The 19,310-nt window shown below is 42.4% G+C and overlaps 1 protein-coding gene across 4 annotated transcripts in view; it reads right to left on the reverse strand.

Annotated features, from left to right (window-relative positions):
- The window catches only part of ubr2 (ubiquitin protein ligase E3 component n-recognin 2), a 52,801-nt gene that overhangs the window by 19,736 nt on the left and 13,755 nt on the right, over positions 1-19,310 (reverse strand). The window contains exons 6-22 of one of the 4 annotated variants that reach the window (XM_080449821.1): positions 19,071-19,209; positions 18,087-18,149; positions 16,842-16,962; positions 14,958-14,983; positions 14,811-14,889; positions 13,918-14,006; positions 11,972-12,070; positions 9,356-9,519; positions 9,162-9,261; positions 8,626-8,754; positions 8,057-8,240; positions 7,626-7,687; positions 7,182-7,292; positions 6,717-6,782; positions 6,101-6,220; positions 1,348-1,411; positions 645-769 (exon numbers count right to left, since the gene is read on the reverse strand). In XM_080449821.1, coding sequence (XP_080305947.1) covers positions 645-769; positions 1,348-1,411; positions 6,101-6,220; positions 6,717-6,782; positions 7,182-7,292; positions 7,626-7,687; positions 8,057-8,240; positions 8,626-8,754; positions 9,162-9,261; positions 9,356-9,519; positions 11,972-12,070; positions 13,918-14,006; positions 14,811-14,889; positions 14,958-14,983; positions 16,842-16,962; positions 18,087-18,149; positions 19,071-19,209 — 1,741 coding nt within the window. Of the gene's footprint in view, positions 1-644; positions 770-1,347; positions 1,412-6,100; positions 6,221-6,716; positions 6,783-7,181; positions 7,293-7,625; positions 7,688-8,056; positions 8,241-8,625; positions 8,755-9,161; positions 9,262-9,355; positions 9,520-11,971; positions 12,071-12,172; positions 12,272-13,917; positions 14,007-14,810; positions 14,916-14,957; positions 14,984-15,030; positions 15,057-16,841; positions 16,963-18,086; positions 18,150-19,070; positions 19,210-19,310 lie in introns of all 4 variants that reach the window. The other 3 variants (XM_080449820.1, XM_080449819.1, XM_080449818.1) reach the window with 3 other exon arrangements.

The raw sequence follows: 19,310 nt of genomic DNA on the forward strand, positions 1-19,310 counted from the left end.
ATTCCCCCTGGGTCACAGAGTAATTATTTCACATTGAAAATACCATAGGGAAATCTTGGATCACGTCAACTATGTTCCAAAAATAAACAAATCAGCAGGCCGATTTTACGGTGAAAAAGTACCAAGTTATCCAAAGAAATAAGAAAATGTTTGTTTTTATTTCTCCAAACACAGATGTTATCAAATGTAACTCAATATCATAAACCAGTGGTACTCAAACTTTTTCATGTCAAGGACCCCCAAAATGATATGCCTTTGGCTGCGGACCACCCATCTCAAAAATATTTTGTGCCAGGGATTAAAACAAAATAGCAGATCTACAAGCTCATAGCATCTGCTATTTTTGAATAGACAAAGTATAAAACATGGTTAAAGTGGTTAAAATGATTGTGACGCTATATTAACTCATTTTGCTGGGGACCCCACTTTGAGAACCAATGTCATAAACAGAATTCGCTGGGCTGATTCGTTTATTTTTGGAACACAGTTCTTATATGACGCGATCTAGGATTTTCAATAGAAAAAAGAATACTTCCGTGACCGGGGTGGTAGCGAGAGTGACGTCAGGACTTTGGTAACTCTATGAGAGAGACAGTCAGATATACAGGCAAACGGTCAGAGACAGACAGACAGACATATCTTACATTCTCAGGCAGAGATTTGACCAGCTCGCTGTGAGACATGGGTTTGATAGAGAGCTGATGGACGATCTCTCTTCTGATCTCCTCAGAGGGATGGACCTGCCCCAAACCACACGCATAGCGCTCTCCTACTCACACACACACACACACACACACACACACATGGGTTTGTATTACTATACTTGTGAGGACATCAACATTTTAGGACAGCGACTTTATGAATGCCATTTTTAATACATTTTGCCGTATTCTTTTTTTAAAGTCGAAAAATCTACAAGCTCACAAGGTGTCGCAAGTGAGCTTTGTGAGCTTATAGATCAGCTATTTGTCGGTGCATGACACTGGCACGCAACTAAGAATAAATCATGTTTAACTCTAACTCCAACCCCTAAACCTAACCTCTAAATGTCTAATCCTAATCCCGACCTGAATATTTTTCGAATTGTAAACGTCAACCATGAAACAACCATTTCTTGTCATATTCTACACACACAAATGCCGCGTTCACACAGGCAGCTACAAAAGATACAAAGCGACGCAGCATTAGGCCTGTCACAATTATCTTCATGTCGCTGGCTTCCATTGAAAATGAATGGTATCCTGTAGCAGCTTTTTAGCTGCCAGTGTGAAGAACGTACATGGTGTTTGTCAGGTGTATTGTTCTGCAACACAGAACATTGATATTAAACAATAAACATGAACTCACCCACAACCATCATAATGACGTGAAGCATCTCCTCAATCAATGTGTTGTTCTGCTGGACTACATCCTAGAGAGAGAGAGAGAGAGCGAGAGAGCGAGAGAGAGAGAGAGCGAGAGAGAGAGAGAGAGAGCATCAATAAAGTAGATTTGACGTTGAATGATGTTCTGCTGTTGCAGTCGGTTACGGTGAATGGCAACCACTTAAAGTTGCAGTTCACAAGTCCAAACTTGGTCAGAAATAAATGTTTGCTCAATAATGCCCCTGTCCTATAGGAGTTTTATAGTACCTTCAACTTGGCTCTGTCTTTGCCCTCATTTACAATTCCAGGATCTATTATTTATGCCACGCCTGCAGGAACAACCCCTTGTTCTTAAACACTTTTTCTTACTTAGTAAACTTGACCTTTCACTGTGTACTTGGTCTGCTCTTTTTTTCACTCTACACCAATCCTCTTTGCCTAGAGTTCTCCTCAGAATAGGGAAGCTAGGGTTCAAGTTGTTAGAGAATTTATTTTTTCCAATCACGCAAAGATTTGGTGGTTAAAATAAGTCCAAAGGTGCCGCAGATTAACCTCGCGTCACTAGGCTTTCTACCGCGGAGAAAAGCCTGATATTCATTATAAACCTGAGCCCTGTGATCCGGTTTAGAAAATAATAATAATTGGGTTCCGGTGGTGTGTTCCGGTTGGCGTCCTATCATTTTTTTTCCCCACATAATGCGAATCAATTAGTTTAGTCTTGCTAGTCGCGCTACGAGTTAAAAGATGGGACATACCAAACGATTATTATACCAAAAGAAACAAAACGATTATACCAAACTAAACAAATGTGTGGGTTCCGGCCGCCTGATGACGTAGTTAATTCCGGTCCAGAACAGAAAACCGAAAATAAAAGGGTATTGATCCCAGGCTAGCCGGAGATAAGCTGCTCATAGACACAAGGACGGACGGACAGGACTGGGTGAAAACATAGTATCCAGCCTTTGGCCGTCCAGCCTGGCGGAGACAAAGAAGGAAAAGTTAAATAAGATCTTCTCTTTCCTACATTAGTGAATGCACGGTAAGGGACCACGTGTAATGCCTTTACGGACCACTAGTGGCCTATGAACCTCCAATTGTAAACCCTTGCATTAATGTACTAATGTTTGTGTACAATATATGAGCCAACAGGAAGTGACATGTGTTGTATTGATGGTGACATGGTCCATTAAAACCACATTTCATTATTTTTTGTTTTTGTTTTATAAAACATCTAAGTTTTTTTTTTTTTAAGTATTTATTTTTAGGGAAATATTAAACTTGTTAATCTTACATCTTATAATGGAATTCAATGGTGCTCTGATTGGTCTGAATTGTTTTCATTTTATTTTATTTTTTTATTTAAATGTATTCTTTCTTGTCTTTTTTCCCTTTTATATTTGATAGATTTCCCTTTAATTTCATAATGGAAGTCCATAGCAGTCACATAGGAATGAATCCTTGCCCAAATAGGGAGACATTATGTTATAGATAGATCATACATAGGTGACTGAGGTCTAACATTTGTCATTATGAAGTCTGAGATTCACATGAGACTACGACCCTGTCTTTACTTATTTATGTTGGCTGTTGGTAGTCATGGCTGCCAGTTCCCACTTGATGTTGTGTGGGAGTCCTGACTGCTCCAAATTGTACTCAATAACAGATAGCTTGCATAAGGTCTTCAGACTAGGATTTAAATCTAAGATGCAAAGGCCATTGATTGGTTCACATCCTCCTAAGAGGATGGCACGATCTCCCACAATGCAACAGCACATATGATCGATCCCAAACGGGATTTTCCCTTTGGGCACAACCTTTGTCCAGGATAAGGTCTCTGGATTGAATTTGAACAGTGTTCCATCATTGAGGGATCCAAATATGTACAGCTCTCCATTGTAGGCAAAAGCTGAATGACCAAAATTTTTTTCTGCAAGAAGCTGCGCACGAGGCGTGTTCAGCCAGCAGTTGGTCTCTGTATCAAACACTTTGAGGTGGTCGCTATATCGCTCAAATACAAACATCTTCGTTCCAATGATGGTGGCAGGGTGAGGAAATTCAGGCAGTGTTTTTCCTCTGGTGTTAATTAAAGACCAGACCATTGTGGTGGTGTCCAACTTGTAGGTGTCATTAGTGAATCCAGATATTAAGGTGTATCCGCCATGGATATACATGACATTCCCCAAGGCACAGGCTGACTGGTAGCAAGTCGCCTCTGGAACCGTTCCAGAAACCTCAGGCTTGAACCATCTGTGGGTGTCGACTTCAAATGCATAAAGCACGTTGCAGTACTTCCTCGTGTTTAATTTAAGACCCCCCCAAATGTAGATATCGCCGCCTATCAGCACAGCTGTTAGGCGATATCTACATTTGGGGGGGTCAGCTGTGTGGTTGCAGCGTCTGGAGGGAACTTCAAAGTGATGTTCTCCTCGTCCAGGTGTCACTGGGGACACCTCCATCCACTGTAAAGACACGGTGTTGAAGACCTGCACACCAATCAGATCATCCCTGTCATTCATGGCCCATCCAAATGAGTAGACTTTGCGTCCTACTACAACAGCAGCATGATTGTGTTTATTTGGTCCTCCGTGCAGCGTCCAGCGGATCATTTCTCAACAACTCCAACAGGGATCAAATAAGATTCCTCAAATATAATTTAGGACTTGAACCGAGATGTCTGAGTAATGAGCTTCAAAGGTAGCTCCGTCAAGAAGAACCAGGTAAAGGCGTCGAGTCAAGATTGATCCTTACGTAAGTTGATGAAACCTGACGATAAAGTCTTGAAGATATGTACTGTAAATGGTATCCAAGTCTGGTAAGAGACGGTTGGGGAATTCAAGAGTGTTGGTTGAATTCTTCTTTCCCTGGAGGCTGTCTCCTTATATATGTATCATTGGTTAGATGTCTCATGTCATCCTGACATGTAAATATGCGTCAGCGATATCCATATATGGATTCCCAAGGCCAGCCATGTCCAAATATAGAATCCATGTTTTCAGACTAAGATCTCCATAAGGGGTTCTGGGTGGTCAGTCATAGCCAAATACGGTGTCCGTGATGTGGACCCACTAACAGCAATAGCCGCGATAACCAGGATTCACTCAAACTTAGCGGTTAACTATGGCGACCTATCAAACAAACCATTTGAGGAGAAAGCCTCCGCAACAGCGCCCCTAGTTTTCCTGTGGAAATTCCTTAAGATAACCTGATGAAGGTCTAACAGAAGCTTTCTTGCATTTGTAGACAGTGTGCAGGAGTTTTGTTTCTTTCAGTACATTGCTTTGCTCCCGTTGCTTTCCGGACCCAATACAAAATATCCCTGTTGACACATCAGTGCATCCACGGCAACGCTCCCTCATACCTCAAGGACCTAGTCTCCCTGCAACCCTCGACCCGCAACCTCCGCTCTTCAAACACCAACCTCCTCAACACCCGCAAGGCCAATCTACGCACCATGGGCGACCGGGCTTTCTGCTCGGTCGCCCCCGAACTGTGGAACGCCCTCCCTGTCCACCTGAGAGCACCACAGTCGGTCGACTGCTTTAAAAGAGGATTAAAGACCTACCTTTTTAGCAAAGCATTCTTTTAGCTGGTTTTACCTCTAGGCTTTATGCCCCCATATTTTAATTGTTTTATTCAGTTTCTTAGTTGTTGTTTTCTTTTATTGGTGTGATGTTTCTGTTTTTAAACTTTGCCTTCTGTAAGCACTTTGAGATTTCTTGAAATGTAAAGTGCGTTATAAATAAAATCCATTATTATTATTATTATTATTGGGCCCCTCTTCTGGTCTTCTACGCAGCTGTGGCCTTTGTAGGTGTGCAAAAGGCTTCCTTTTTGTTAGTTTTTTACTGTGGAAAGCTGAAAAATGTAGAGGAAGATTGAGCGGAACACATCCGTCTATCGGTGTAAGACGGAAACTTATTTAGGCTACAATCAAGCTTAGGCTGATGTTGCCTTTTGTACAACTACACACCTAAATCGCACAATAAAGAGATCTCTGTATCTGTCAGTGCTCGTATATGGCCGATATATGGAGATCTCTATCTATCAGTCCATGTGCCTTTTATGCCCATATATGGAGATCCCTGATATCATCAGTATATGCCCAATATGGGCATGCCCCCTTTTGTGCCCATATATGGAGCTGACTGATTTTGTTTGCGCCTGATGCCGCGACGACACATTGAGGTTAGACAACACACTCCTTATATGGTTATAGCTAAGTCATGGTGACATGAGCGTGAGAACGTGGTCTGCCCGCCGGAAGGCCAGCCGGCCAGCCCGTTCTCCCTCAAGCCAATTTTAATATAGGATGGGCGTATCAGTCGGATTGGAGGTTCTGGACAACAGCCTATCTGACCAACTCGACACCGCACACTGCACTCCCTCGGGTCGTCTGCAACACGTATGCTAAATTTGAAATCGGTCGGTCAAACGGTTCTCGAGATACGTGAACTATAAACGACTACAGAGATTCTGTGTATTAACTGTATGATTGGCTATTCATGAAGAACAATTCCACCTTTTTACAACTAGCAGTTGCGCTCATTCTGTTTTTAAAAAAGACTGTCACCACTCGACAGTTATCAATTGGTTTTAACATATTAAAATAGCCGACAGCATGACGTGTTGGGAGCTTTTACACCGCCTTTTTTCGGTCCACGTATGCAAGTCATCCAAACGACTCAAGTGTAGGATGGCGGGGTGGGGGGGGGGGGGGGGGGGGGTGAGACGGGTACCTTGTTGGTGTCTCGGCTGTATCTCTTCCTGCAGTCCACGGAGCTGAAGACATGGAAGAGCTCAAACCTACTGAGGACTATCATTAGGAAATGGTTTGGATCCATCATAGACGCCCCGACCTGATGACAGCACATCACTTTACTTAGAACAGTGAGGTGATGTAGATTACGTGATCTACAGAGTAGATCACATTAGTCGTAAAATTACTGTATAAACTAGATCAATGGTTCTCAAAGTGGGGCACGGGGACCCGCAGAGTTCCTTGAGGGGACATTCCAGGGGGTCCCCAGCAAATTTGCTATTATAGCATCAAAGTCAAAATTTACCATTTTAACCCTATCTTATACATTGACTATTTGAAAATAGTCAATTTACAAGCTCATAACGACTTGCATATCAACGCGTTGTGAGCTTGTAGATCTGTTATGAAAATATTTGGACATTTTTGAATAATCATGATTTTCTTTAACAAAATCAATCTTCTTTTAGTGGGTCTCTGGCACAGAATATTTGATAATGATAAACATGATACTTTTTGAGAACCACTGAAGTAGATCATTGTGATCCAACGTAGAGAATAGATCATAATACTGTAGCCAGTGTACAGCTGCTTACCTGCAGCATGATGAGGTCTTTGTCAAACATCTCCACTCTGCACTTCACGTTGTGGTAGTAATAGATCTAAAACACAGAGATCTACTGTCACGTTGTGGTAGTTATAGATCTAAAACAGAGATCTATCTCTGTCACGTTGTGGTAGTAATAGACCTAAAACAGAGATCTAGTCAATCATACATTCTGAAGCAACTTTACATAGAACATATTATACTATAACATAATATATACTGTATATATCAGCTCGCACTTGTAGTTTTCTTTCAGTGATCCCGCACTCCAAAAATGCAGAGGGACACACAGGGCACAGGGATCTACTCTCACATTATGGGAAATATAAATATAAAATGCACAGGGATCTACTGTAACAGCACAGAATGAAGAATATATACGGAGGGAGAGAGAGAGACCGACAGGCAGACAGACAGACAGACAGGCAGGCAGGCAGACAGACAGACAGACTACCTGGTTGATGAGGGAGAATCCGTTCCTCCTCCACATCCCAGCATGCACCTGGGCGCAGAGGACCAGGCAGCGCAGGGGGTGCTCTATCAGCATGGGGGGGCTGAGCTCACTCTGGACAACACACCACATAGACACACATTATAAACAGCACACACTCTCGACAACACACCACATAGACACACATTATAAACAGTACACACTCTGGACAACACACCACATAGACACACATTATAAACAGTACACAATCTGGACAATACACCACACAAACACACATTATAAACAGTACACACATCTATCACTCTGAACAACACGCCACAAAGAATGCACACATCGTCACAACACACATTATACACAGTACACACATTGTCACAATAAACAATATAAACAGTACACACCTCATATACAGTATATATACACACTATAATGTAAATGTGTGCCACTGACCAGGGGCAGGTTTTCAGGACACCGATACGCCAGCTCTGTTTTACTGAGGAGGACGTGGAGACCTGGGAGGGGAGTGGGTTTGATTGGTTGATGCTTTTTATTGACAAAAAACACCCCAAAAAACATATACATGACCATATATTTGTCGAAAGGAAAATACCCAAAAAGTTTGAGAAATTATTTCCAGATTATTTGAGTGCAAAAAGTGTGAGAGGGGAGGAGAGGAGAGGAGAGATAGGAGAGGAAAGTGGAGAAAGGAGAGGAGGGAGACGAGGGGAGAGGAGGGGAGGGGAGGAGAGGAGAGGAGAGAGTGGACAGGGAGAGGAGACGAGGGAGACGAGGGGAGAGAGGAGAGGAGAGGATATCAATATTAGAGGAAACCAAAACAGAAGGTTCTGTGCCACTATGCGTGTGTGTGTGCATGGACCTACCAGCCAGCAGTCTGGAGACAGGCAGGTGTATGGACACCTTGTCCTGGGACACCAGGTAGCGTATGGTCTCCACAGAGTGCCCGGCCAGGGCCAGCACGATGGGCTGCTCCCCCTCTGTGAAGCTGCTGTGACACTGGCTCAGAGTGCAGAGCACCTTCCTGTAGGCCTCCGTCAACACACGCTCCTACACACACACACACACACACACACACACACACACACACACACACACACACACACACACACACACACACACACACACACACACACACACACACACACACACACACACACACACACACACACACACACACACACACACACACACACACATCAATTTTAAAATTCAAAGGGGCTTTATTGGCATGAGAAAACATGAGTTTACCTGGCCTAAGCAAAAGTGGAACAAAACAAAAACAATGTATGTCAATGTAGGTCAAATATTGGATTACAAACATACAAAATCTCCATGAATTCAAGGCTTTATGGGGTGTGTGTGTGACTGTGTGTGTGTGTGTGTGTGTGTGTGTGTGTGTGTGTGTGTGTGTGTGTGCGCGCGCGTGTCTTACGTCAGAAGCGCACCACTCCTGGATCATAGAGATGATGTGTGTCAGTTTCATCTGCAGAGTGAAGGCCGCCTCCCACTCTGGTTCCATCTCTATGTGCTGACCTATTTGTCTGACCACTGGATCCATGCCCTGCGCACACACAGACAGACAGACAGACAGACAGACAGACAGACAGACAGACAGACAGGACAGAGGGTGTGGCAGACGGCAGAGAGAAAAATATGACATTAGCCGGAAATCCAGACTGATTCGCTCCGTTCAGATGACTTTTTGATTAATTAATTAATTTAACTTTGCTTCTCAGTCTTCCACGCCTGGGCGTCCGAAACCGCCCCCTTTCACATACAGTAGGAAGACTGCCAGACTGAGAAGCTAAAAAGTTAAAAGTAAAACATGTCTGCTGAACAGAGCGAATCAGTCTGCATGCCAGGATAGTGAGCCATCACTTTTCAATTAAATAACGCTGGTGGGCAACCATTGTTTTTTTCTAAATCAATATTGAACTGTATTCTTGACATGGATATGGACCAACCTACCTGCATACATTTGAGCAGCTCCAGAAAGGTGTCGAGTCCTTCAAGAAACTTCTCTCTGAGCTGGTCTGTCCACTCTGTGGGTCTACTGATCAACACATACCTGAGACAGACAGACAGACACAATTAACCACTTTCAACCTATGCGTTCCCGGACTGAATGGGTTAAAGACAGGATTGTCAGGGCGGTCTCTTACTTCAAGTCTCCTATGAGACTCTGGACTCGTCGGAACTTGAAGGCCTGCTGGGCCGTGTAGCGCTCAAACTGGAAGCGGCCCTGGAGGTCTCTGTGTCGCAGGTGGTCCACGAAACATCTGATGATGGTCTTCATCAAGTCCTCTTCCACCATCAACATGCGAGCCTGGACAGACACGTACACACACACACACACACACACACACACACACACACACACACACACACACACACACACACACACAGTAGTAGTACAGTGTTGAAGGAGACAGGGTTGGAACTACAGAGGACTATAGCTCTCAGCCCATTAGGTTTGGGCCCATGGAATAAAGCAAAAATAAAATCTCATCGACTGAAAGTTTAATGATTATCATTCTAAGCCTATGTTGCTGCTGTTCCACAAATCATCAGATTTGAGGCGTTAACCTTACTTTTATGGGTTAGGGTTAGAGACTATTCATGTTATGGAAGATACTTTCTAAGTTCTAAACATGTATTGTATTGCTAGTTTGAACCACTCTCACCCAGTGTTGCCAGGTTTTGCGAGAGAAATAAGCAACCAGGTCTAGGAAAACAAGCCCAAAAGAATATAGGCCGCATGAGCACTTTAACCCTATATACATTGGCTATTTGAAAATAGCCGATCTACAAGCTCACAACGCGCCGCGATGCCACGCATTGTGAGCTTGTAGATCTGCTATTTTGAAAAACTCTTTATGAAAATATTTGAGAACCACTGGTTTAAATAATAATTAAGAAAGTTGGAAACAAGCCTAAATAAGGAAGTACACTTTGGAAACAAGCCCAAAAAGCCGCAACCCGCAACTAACCAATATTTTCAAGCAACTACACAGAAAAACGAGCCCAAAGTTGCATATAATAAGTGGACATGGCAACCCTGCTCTCACCCCTTCACCATGTGGAGAGGGGCAGATGAAGCACACCAAGCGACAGATTCGTCCTCCCCTGATGCAAGGGAGTCCTTTGTGCTAGTAGCAATGGCACACATGCAGCAAATAAGGCCATTAAGGACTGTTGCAAGCAACCATTTCATCAGCTGAATGATGATAGAGCAGCAGGACGTGATGCGAAGGGATAAGGCGCATTGATTGGCACAGTATTTTCTAATATCTAGGCTATTAGACATTCTACAATACAATATGAAGGCTATTAGACATTCTACAATACAATATGTGGGTTATTAGACGTTCTACAATACAATATGTAGGCTATTAGACATTCTACAATACAATATGTAGGTTATTAGACGTTCTACAATAAAATATGTAGGATATTAGACATTCTACAATACAATATGTGGGTTATTAGACGTTCTACAATACAATATGTGGGTTATTAGACGTTCTACAATACAATATGTAGGATATTAGACATTCTACAATACAATATGTAGGATATTAGACATTCTACAATACAATATGTGGGTTATTAGACGTTCTACAATACAATATGTAGGCTATTAGACATTCTACAATACAATATGTGGGTTATTAGACGTTCTACAATACAATATGTAGGATATTAGACATTCTACAATACAATATGTACTGTATGCTATTAGACGTTCTACCGTACAATATGTAGGATATTAGACGTTCTACAATACAATATTAGGCTAGTCAGACATTCTAAAGAATCAATACATTTTTATTTAAAAATCTACAATTATTTAGTTTTTCCCAGCAAGGGATACCCAGCCTTTACTCCAATATTTGCTTCGGGGGTCCCTGGAACAAAATATTTTGAGATGGCGGTCTGCAACCAAATACATATAATTTTAGGGGTCCTTGACATGGAAAAGTCAGAGCACCACTGATATAGCAACATACTGTTAGGATTTAGAAAACATTTTTAGATATGTATTTGGCCGCGGACCCCCATCTCAAAATGTTTTGTATATCTGCTATTTTTGAATAGCCAAAGTATAAAATAATGGTGTAAGTGGTTACACAGATGCATTCCCGGTTTTAATGGGTTAAATTCAGCAAACATGTGGGGAAAAGTGCATTCTGCTACATTGTGGCATGCCCTACCAGGCATTGCCACTTTTTGGTGCCAGTGTGCCAGACATGAAACTTCTCAGTTCCCTGAGCCAGATTTAAATCAGACCTAAAAAACACAGCTGTTATCCAAATATAATTGGACTTAGATAAATTGGTCCGCCACTAGCTTGCCCCCAGAGACACAAAACCTGCATGACATCCTCTGCCCCCTTCCCACCCCAATTATTTTCTGTTAATGTAATTGCTGCTTTTAGTGTTGTTTGCTGATAAGCAATGTATTGTATGTCACGACGATGACTTGAGTACAATGGACCACAATGGAAACAAGCACCACCATGCGTTAAAAAAAAAATCTGGCATAACTCTAATCCCTAAACTTCTAAATGCCTGATTCTAAACCTAACCTTAATAACTAATAATTCTCTAAAACATATGTTTTTCCAACCATAAAACAACCCGTTTCTCTTGTGAGGACACGTTCCTCACGCAACGTCTATTTCTCATATTCTACTATATCTGTGGGGACATTTGCTCCTCAGAAGTATAGCCACACACCCACACACACACACACACACACACACACAGTGTACTCACCAGCGAGGGGACAGTGAATATTTGGACGGACAGGTCGGTGATGCTGTGCTCTCTATCATGATCGTCCTTCACATAGTCACTCTGCAAGCGCTCATAGTTCTACCAGAGGACCAGTGGACAGAGAGAGAGACAGACAGACAGAGAGAGAGACAGGCGTGTGTGTGGGCGGAGCAGGAAGCGCTGCAGACAGACAGTACTCACCACGGTGGGGACAGTAAAGAGTTGGACAGACAGAGACGTGACCGACACCAGCCTCTCGTGGTCGTCCTCCATGAAGTCTGTCTGCAGATGCCTGTAGTTCTACACACAGACAGACATGCAGACAGACAGACAGACAGGAGGATGACAGACAGACATACATATAGACACATAGAGACAGACATCCAGGACAACAGACAGAGAGACAGAAGGAGAGACAAGACAAAACACACAGACAAACAGACAGACAAGACAAGACAGGAGCAGCAGGTGGAAGAGGTTGACCTTTGCCCTCTGGGTCAGGTCAGAGGTCAAACCCCTTGCTCCCACAACTTAATAGGAACATTTCACCCAAAATCCACTGAATCCATTAGAGCAACATGCCTCATCCTCTTGAACTGGGATGTGGACTTAAAGGTAGGGTAAGTGATATTTTTTGGTTAAAACAAAAAGTATTTTGTTAAAAGGTTAAAATACTATATTATGATAGTAATCATTGCTATAGAGTGTTTTTTCAGTAACAGATGTCTCCCTGTCTCTCCAGCTCTTTAATAAACAGAAAATACATTTTTCGGTAGGTGTCAAAATCTCAGCCAATCAGGAGAAAGTACCCATTTTTAAGCTTTATTTTTTATAGTGTTCCAGTTCCAATTTTGCCTGCTCATTTCTTAGTGTCATCACTTCCAATGTCACTTGTTTAATCTATATCCTGATTGAGTTCTCTGTCCTGGTTGGATAAAATTGGAAATGAAACTGAAACTGAAACGAAAATGCATTTTCTGTTTAATAAAGAGGTGGAGAGACAAGGAGACTCCTAATACTGAACAAACACTCTATAGCAATGAGTACTATCAGAATATAGAGCTATTTAACACTTATTTTAACCAAAGCAAATCACTTACCCTACCTTTAATATAGAAAATGAATTAAGTTAACCATTTAAGGTCGTTAACTGAGTTGAATTTTCAGTGAAAATTATGTTTAATAAACATATTCATAATTTGTTTTCAGTGCCCCTGAAAAGCAAAAAAAAAAACACCCTCGAAAATAATTTAAGTGGAATAAAGTGGAACAAAGTTAATTTCTTACCCTATATAGCCTATATATTCAACTAGCGGCCCGCGGGCCAAATCCGGCCTGTGGGGAATTTATTGTGGCCACATTCCATATTTGTAGAAATAAAAGTAATTATTGGATGACCATTTTGAATGCTTGTCATAACCGTTAACCGAAACTCGGTAGCGGTTCATTAACCATTAACCTAAGAAAAAGAATTGGGCTACTATGTATTACTATTCATTTGCAGTGGGGAAACTGCTACAGGAACCCAGAATAACCAAATGTAGGGTAAATGTAGTCTTTGATGAGTAAATCATGCACCACTGTGGTAAATGTAGTCTTGGATGAGTAAATCATTTACCACTCTAGTAAAAGTAGTCTTTGATGAGTAAATAATCTGGCTGGTAGGAAAACTATACGATACGATATAAAGTCTGCAGCAGGGGACCCCTTGGTGGGGTCCTCAGAGTTACTACACGCCAAATCATTGTGAGATTGGAACTTTTCTTTTACATTAACCACATTAGTCGAAAATAGAAGATCTACGAGCACACAACGACTCGCACAGCGAGGCGCTGTGTGCTTGTAGATCTGCTATTTACGGTAAAGTGTGTGTGTGTGTGTGTGTGTGTGTGTGTGTGTAATAAAGTTTTTCACTTTAAATTTACAAAAAATACAACAATTCTTACTTTAGCGAACTGGATGGCAAACAGCTTCTTATATTTCAGATCCATGAGGAGGCTGCTCATTAGCAGCTGATGGTACACATTCCTCGCTCCTACACACAAACACACACACAACAAAGTTATTCACAAACACACAAATACATTGGAAGACGGTTTCATTTGTACTTGGAAAACCAAGCTCCACACGGAGGTTAACTGCATACAACACTGCCCTCTAGTGTCTGCAGCTTAAATGTATCATAGCTTTGTGTGCAAGATTATTATTCTTTGGCTATATTGTTCAACATGTGCAAAATATGACCCAGCATTTCATCTAAAAGGGTTACAAACTCATTTTTGTCTCTGCCAGGCCGCGACTATGTTTTAGCAATTGTCTTTCTGTCTGTTTGTGTACAGCTAATCTACGGCATAGTTGGACCGATCGGTGTGAAACTGTGCACACACACTGCCTGGAGGTCTATGGAAGAACCTCTGCCCGAATGTTTGACATCGGCCTGTTATAGCGCCACCAGGAGGCCGATTTTTGCAAAACCCATTTTTGGATATTACTCTTTTGTCCAAACATCACGGCAATCGGTACACATCATCTCTATAGTTATGTGATCATGACGGATCTGTCCGATTTTTCATATTCCATCCTGATTGGCTAAGATTGGCTTCAAAAGTTTGCAGGAGTGGCCCGTTTTGAACAAAATCGTCAAATCATGAACGCAGCGTCCGATTGCAGTGAAACTTTGCTGGCCCACACACAATAAGCTACCTGCCTTGGCGGAGACCTGTGCTCTGAGGAGCACATTTTTCTAGTTTTCATTTCAGCTCGACTTCAAGTACAGAAATAATCACTAAAACAGTCAGTAAACAGTCAGTAAACAGTCGGTCGGTCAGTGAGGTGTTACCTTTCCACATCTTGGAGTCACACAGCATCAGAGTGTCGACCAGAGACTGTTCTCCTTCAGGTCCTCTCTGTAGACCAACCTGGCACAGCACCCTCCTCAGAGCATCTGTAATATAATAATATATAATGTAACACTATGTATTACAACCTGACACAGCACCCTCCTCAGAGCATCTGTAATATAATATAATAATATATAATGTAACACTATGTATTACAACCTGACACAGCACCCTCCTCAGAGCATCTGCAAACACAGATGAGTATTAACTAGTACGAACACAATGAAATACAGTACACCCCCCCCTGGACATGAGGCTAGTATGTCACAGGGACTCCCCATTCCAACCCCTTGATGCTGATTCACGTGCCAAGCAGGGAGGCATTGGGTCCCATTTGTATAGTCTTTGGTATGACCCGGCCAGGGAATCGAACCCTGACCTCCCAATTTTAAGGAGGACACTCTAACCACAAGGCCACTGAGCTGCTGGCAATGTGATACTGTGCAACAACACAACACAGTAGAACATAGTATATATGTATGTATGTATCACAGTGGCTTTCAACCCTTTTCAGATCAAGGTCCATTATTTATTCGGCATTTAGAATACAAGCAGTGTTAATTTCGACGACTAAAACTTTCGACGACCTTTTTTCACTGACGAAAACTAAATAAAAACGAAATAAAAACTAAGCTATGACGACTAAAACTATGACTAAATATATTGTCAATTTTGGCAACAAATACAAACTAGACAAACATGTAAGGGAGGGACGAGTGGAGAAGAGATCCAGTTCATTTTATGCTGGGTGCCGTGCTCCAAAAATCGGCTATTTTTGGCACACAGCTAAGTATAAATCAGGCATTACGACGCCATCACGGCCTCAACTGTATATTTAGCAGACTAAAATCTCATGATATTTAATCAACTAAAGACTAGACCAGCGGTTCTCAAACTATGGGTCGCGACCCAAAGTGGGGTCGCGGGAAGGTGCCGTTGCGGTTACGCATTGGCAAGCAAAAACGTCTTATTTTTTTTTGTTGCAAGAAACGGTAAAAAAAAAGGGGGGAAAAGTGAGGTCGTCACGACCAACGTGAAGAGGACGGCCACTCCGCATACACACACAGCTCCGCCTCCAACACCGACCGAGAACAAGCATCAGCACAAGACAACACACACAAGCCCTTGCAGAGGCTGAGGCACACGAACAGATTTTAGCTGTTCATAAACGATTTACTTAGACTTACGTTCAAATACGTGGACCACGGGTCCATTTGGTTACATCTGTACTCTCGCGGAGTAAAATTTAGATTGCGATGTAACATTACCGAGCGAGTGGGGAGATCATTCTCAAAGACAAGACAACCAGACCAGTTGCCAACAGCTACCGCGATAGAGAAGAACGCCACAGCCGGTGGCCAAAGATAAAATCGGGGAGCTGGATCAATAAACTCTGTCTCAAGCAATATGTTGCTAGAACTTCTAACAACATATTTTGGCTAAATGCTTATGGGCGGGTAGTACAAATACATGGACCACGGGTCCATGTATTTGTACTTTACTTTTCATTTAATTCCATCTGTACCCTCGCAGAGTTACATTTAGGGGGGGGGGTTGATGAGGTCGCAAAAAAAGTTCCCTCATAATATGGGGTCGTGGTGTAAAAAAAGACTAAAGACTAAACTTGACTAAAACTAAAACATTTCAGATGACTAAAATTTGACAAAAACTACATGGAATTGTATTAAAAAAACTGAATTTGCTGTCAAAAATGTACAACGAATAGAAAAGAACAGAACAGAGTGGCATAGAATAGAGGGAGTTAGGAGAGGAGGAGGTAAGGATCTAGGACTCGTTAGGCAAACATAGAGGAGGGAGAGCACACCTATGTTGATGAGGTGCTGGCCACGGCAGGTAAAAGTATTGACAAAGGATGAGGCCGCACAGCTCTTAGCCACGATGCAAAAAGTTTATTTAAAAAGACACCAACGTTTCCTGAGGGTTTTTGGTCTTTTTGATCTAGGACTCACCTGAGTACCCTATGACGTGTCCTAGCCAGGTGAGAGCTTTGAGAGCGAAGCACTGATGAGCCACCACCGAGGAATGCATCACCTGGACCCTGAGAGGTTTAGACTGCCGACTGGTGTTCCTCTAAACACACACACACACACACACACACACACACACACACACACACACACACACACACACACACACACACACACACACACACACACACACACACACACACACACACACACACACACACAGAGAGAGAGAGAGCTGTCATACACAGGTGTATGTGTGTTCCTGACATGAGCCAAATTTGGGGACACTTTTTTTGTTTTTGTCTTTATTGATAGTATGTACAGTGGAGAGACGGACAGGAAACAGGGAGAGAGAGACGGGGAGAGACAAGCAGCAAAGATCGGGACTTGAACCCGCAATGCGCTGTTGGAGCCTATATGTGGAATGCGCCTGGAACGCTAGACCGGCAGCGGGCGCCCCACAAAGGTTTGTATTTGAGGCCGATTCTACAAATGCCTTCAAAATCAGTACTCTCGCACACTTTCAAGATTTTTCAACAATGTTCAAAAATAGCAGATGTACAAGCTCGCAGCGCGGCACGAAGTGACGTGCTGTGAGCTTGTACATCTGCTATTTTTGAATAGCCAACGCAAAAATCTAAAATGACACGGGTGCCTTCCCAGTTTGAATGCCATTTTTAACCATGACACTAAAGCCCAAAAATAGCAGTAGATGGGCTATTTTTCGGTGCACGATACCAGCGTGCAACTGGTAAAGTATGATTTTTTTTTTTTACAGTCTATGATCAATCACAGTATATGGGTCTTTTTTTTTTTTTTTTTTTTTATTGTGCTCCTTTTCCTCTAAGCACCTTAACGTCCATTGTCTATCATGCACAGTATAAGTATAACATGCACAGTATACAATACATTGCTGCTATGCTCAGGCACCTTAGTTTAGTTTTTTTAGTTTTTTTTTATTATCTCAGGTAATTTGTAAATATGTAGATAACTTGTCTGGCCTTCTGTTGCTCTCTTGTTTTGATCTCCTTCCCACCTGCCCCCCACCCTCTTCTTCTCCCCCCCCCCTCTTCTTTCTATGGAAACTAACGTTGCGATGGGAACGATGTACAAAAAAGAATTTCACCCACTTTTTTACCTTGTAAACCTGTGATGTGACAATAAAACTGATTCTGATTCTGATTCTGATATGCTACAGTATTGTACAGTGTTTAACAGTCAACTCACCACTATGACTGTCTTGGCCTGTTCGCAGAACTGGAAGTCTCCAAAACGAACTGACTTCCTCCCCTGACACACACACACAAACACACACACACACACACACACACAGTATATTAAATCATGTTAAGCGGGGGAAAAAAATCTTCGCGTGCACGAATGGAGTGTCCATGCGCGGCCGGTGAGAACGGCTGCATTCATTGAGCGGAAGAACATCAGCGTCCGCGTGCTTATGCTTGTGCGCCTGGTGGGTTTAAAGCGTTAAGGCTTGCTTTTTTCTTGACCACAATGTTACTTTTTTAAAATGTAGATAGCATGTTATTAGACAGATGCTAGGTTCATTGTTTACCTGGTATCCTATAGTTACTACCGTATATTTCCAAATAGTAGCCGGGGCGTTTAATACGCAAAATCGATTATGACCCCGGGCGCTGAAAAGGAACCAGGCGGCTATTTGCAGCAGGCTTTTATAATTTTTTTCCCTCGGCCTGCACCAGGCCATTATTTTGTTACAGTTCCAATTAGGCTGAAGAAACTGCAAATAATAGCCCGGGCAAACCCAAATTAGGCTAAAGAAACTGCAGATCGTGACAAGTACGTTGTTTAGACTGATGCAAGGATCTTGGTTTGCTTGTGATCCTAATTTACTGAGGCACTACACTGTCTCTCTGCATTCCATGTATTTGTTTATCTTGCTTATTGTAAGTCACTCTGGATAAGAGAGCTAAATCGTTTTTCAAGGTCAAAAATGTGTACTTTTCAGGATTCAAAATCCAAAACAGTAGCAGATCGCCAAGCTCAAAACGCGTTGCGCCGCGCAGCATTTTGAGCTTGCAGATCTGCAAATTTTTATACTTTTGTGTGACGATGCAGTAAGATCAAGTAGGGGCATTAATTTACGAAAAAAACACAAACAGTTTAAATATGGAGATAAGAGGTTTCTGGCCGACAGCGACAAAATTGTAGTTGTGGAGTTTGTGCTGAACTCACATCTCTGTCCACGGTGGTGGCGAAGCTGACGGCCTCTTTCTGAGTGCAGCTGACGGCCTTCTGCAGCGTGTAGATCACCTGCTCATAGGTGTGAACCTCATCGTTAAACAGCATGCAGTAGTACGTATCCGCCCGCTCTCTGCAACACACACATACAAAATATGGAGATAAGTTTCTGCCCGACAGCAACGATATGATGTAACTACAAATTGACAAAGTAGGGCATCAATTTACAAAAAA

Source organism: Gymnoscopelus braueri (assembly GCF_963280865.1).
Source record: "Gymnoscopelus braueri genome assembly, chromosome: 14".
Classification (NCBI taxonomy): Eukaryota; Metazoa; Chordata; class Actinopteri; order Myctophiformes; family Myctophidae; genus Gymnoscopelus; species Gymnoscopelus braueri.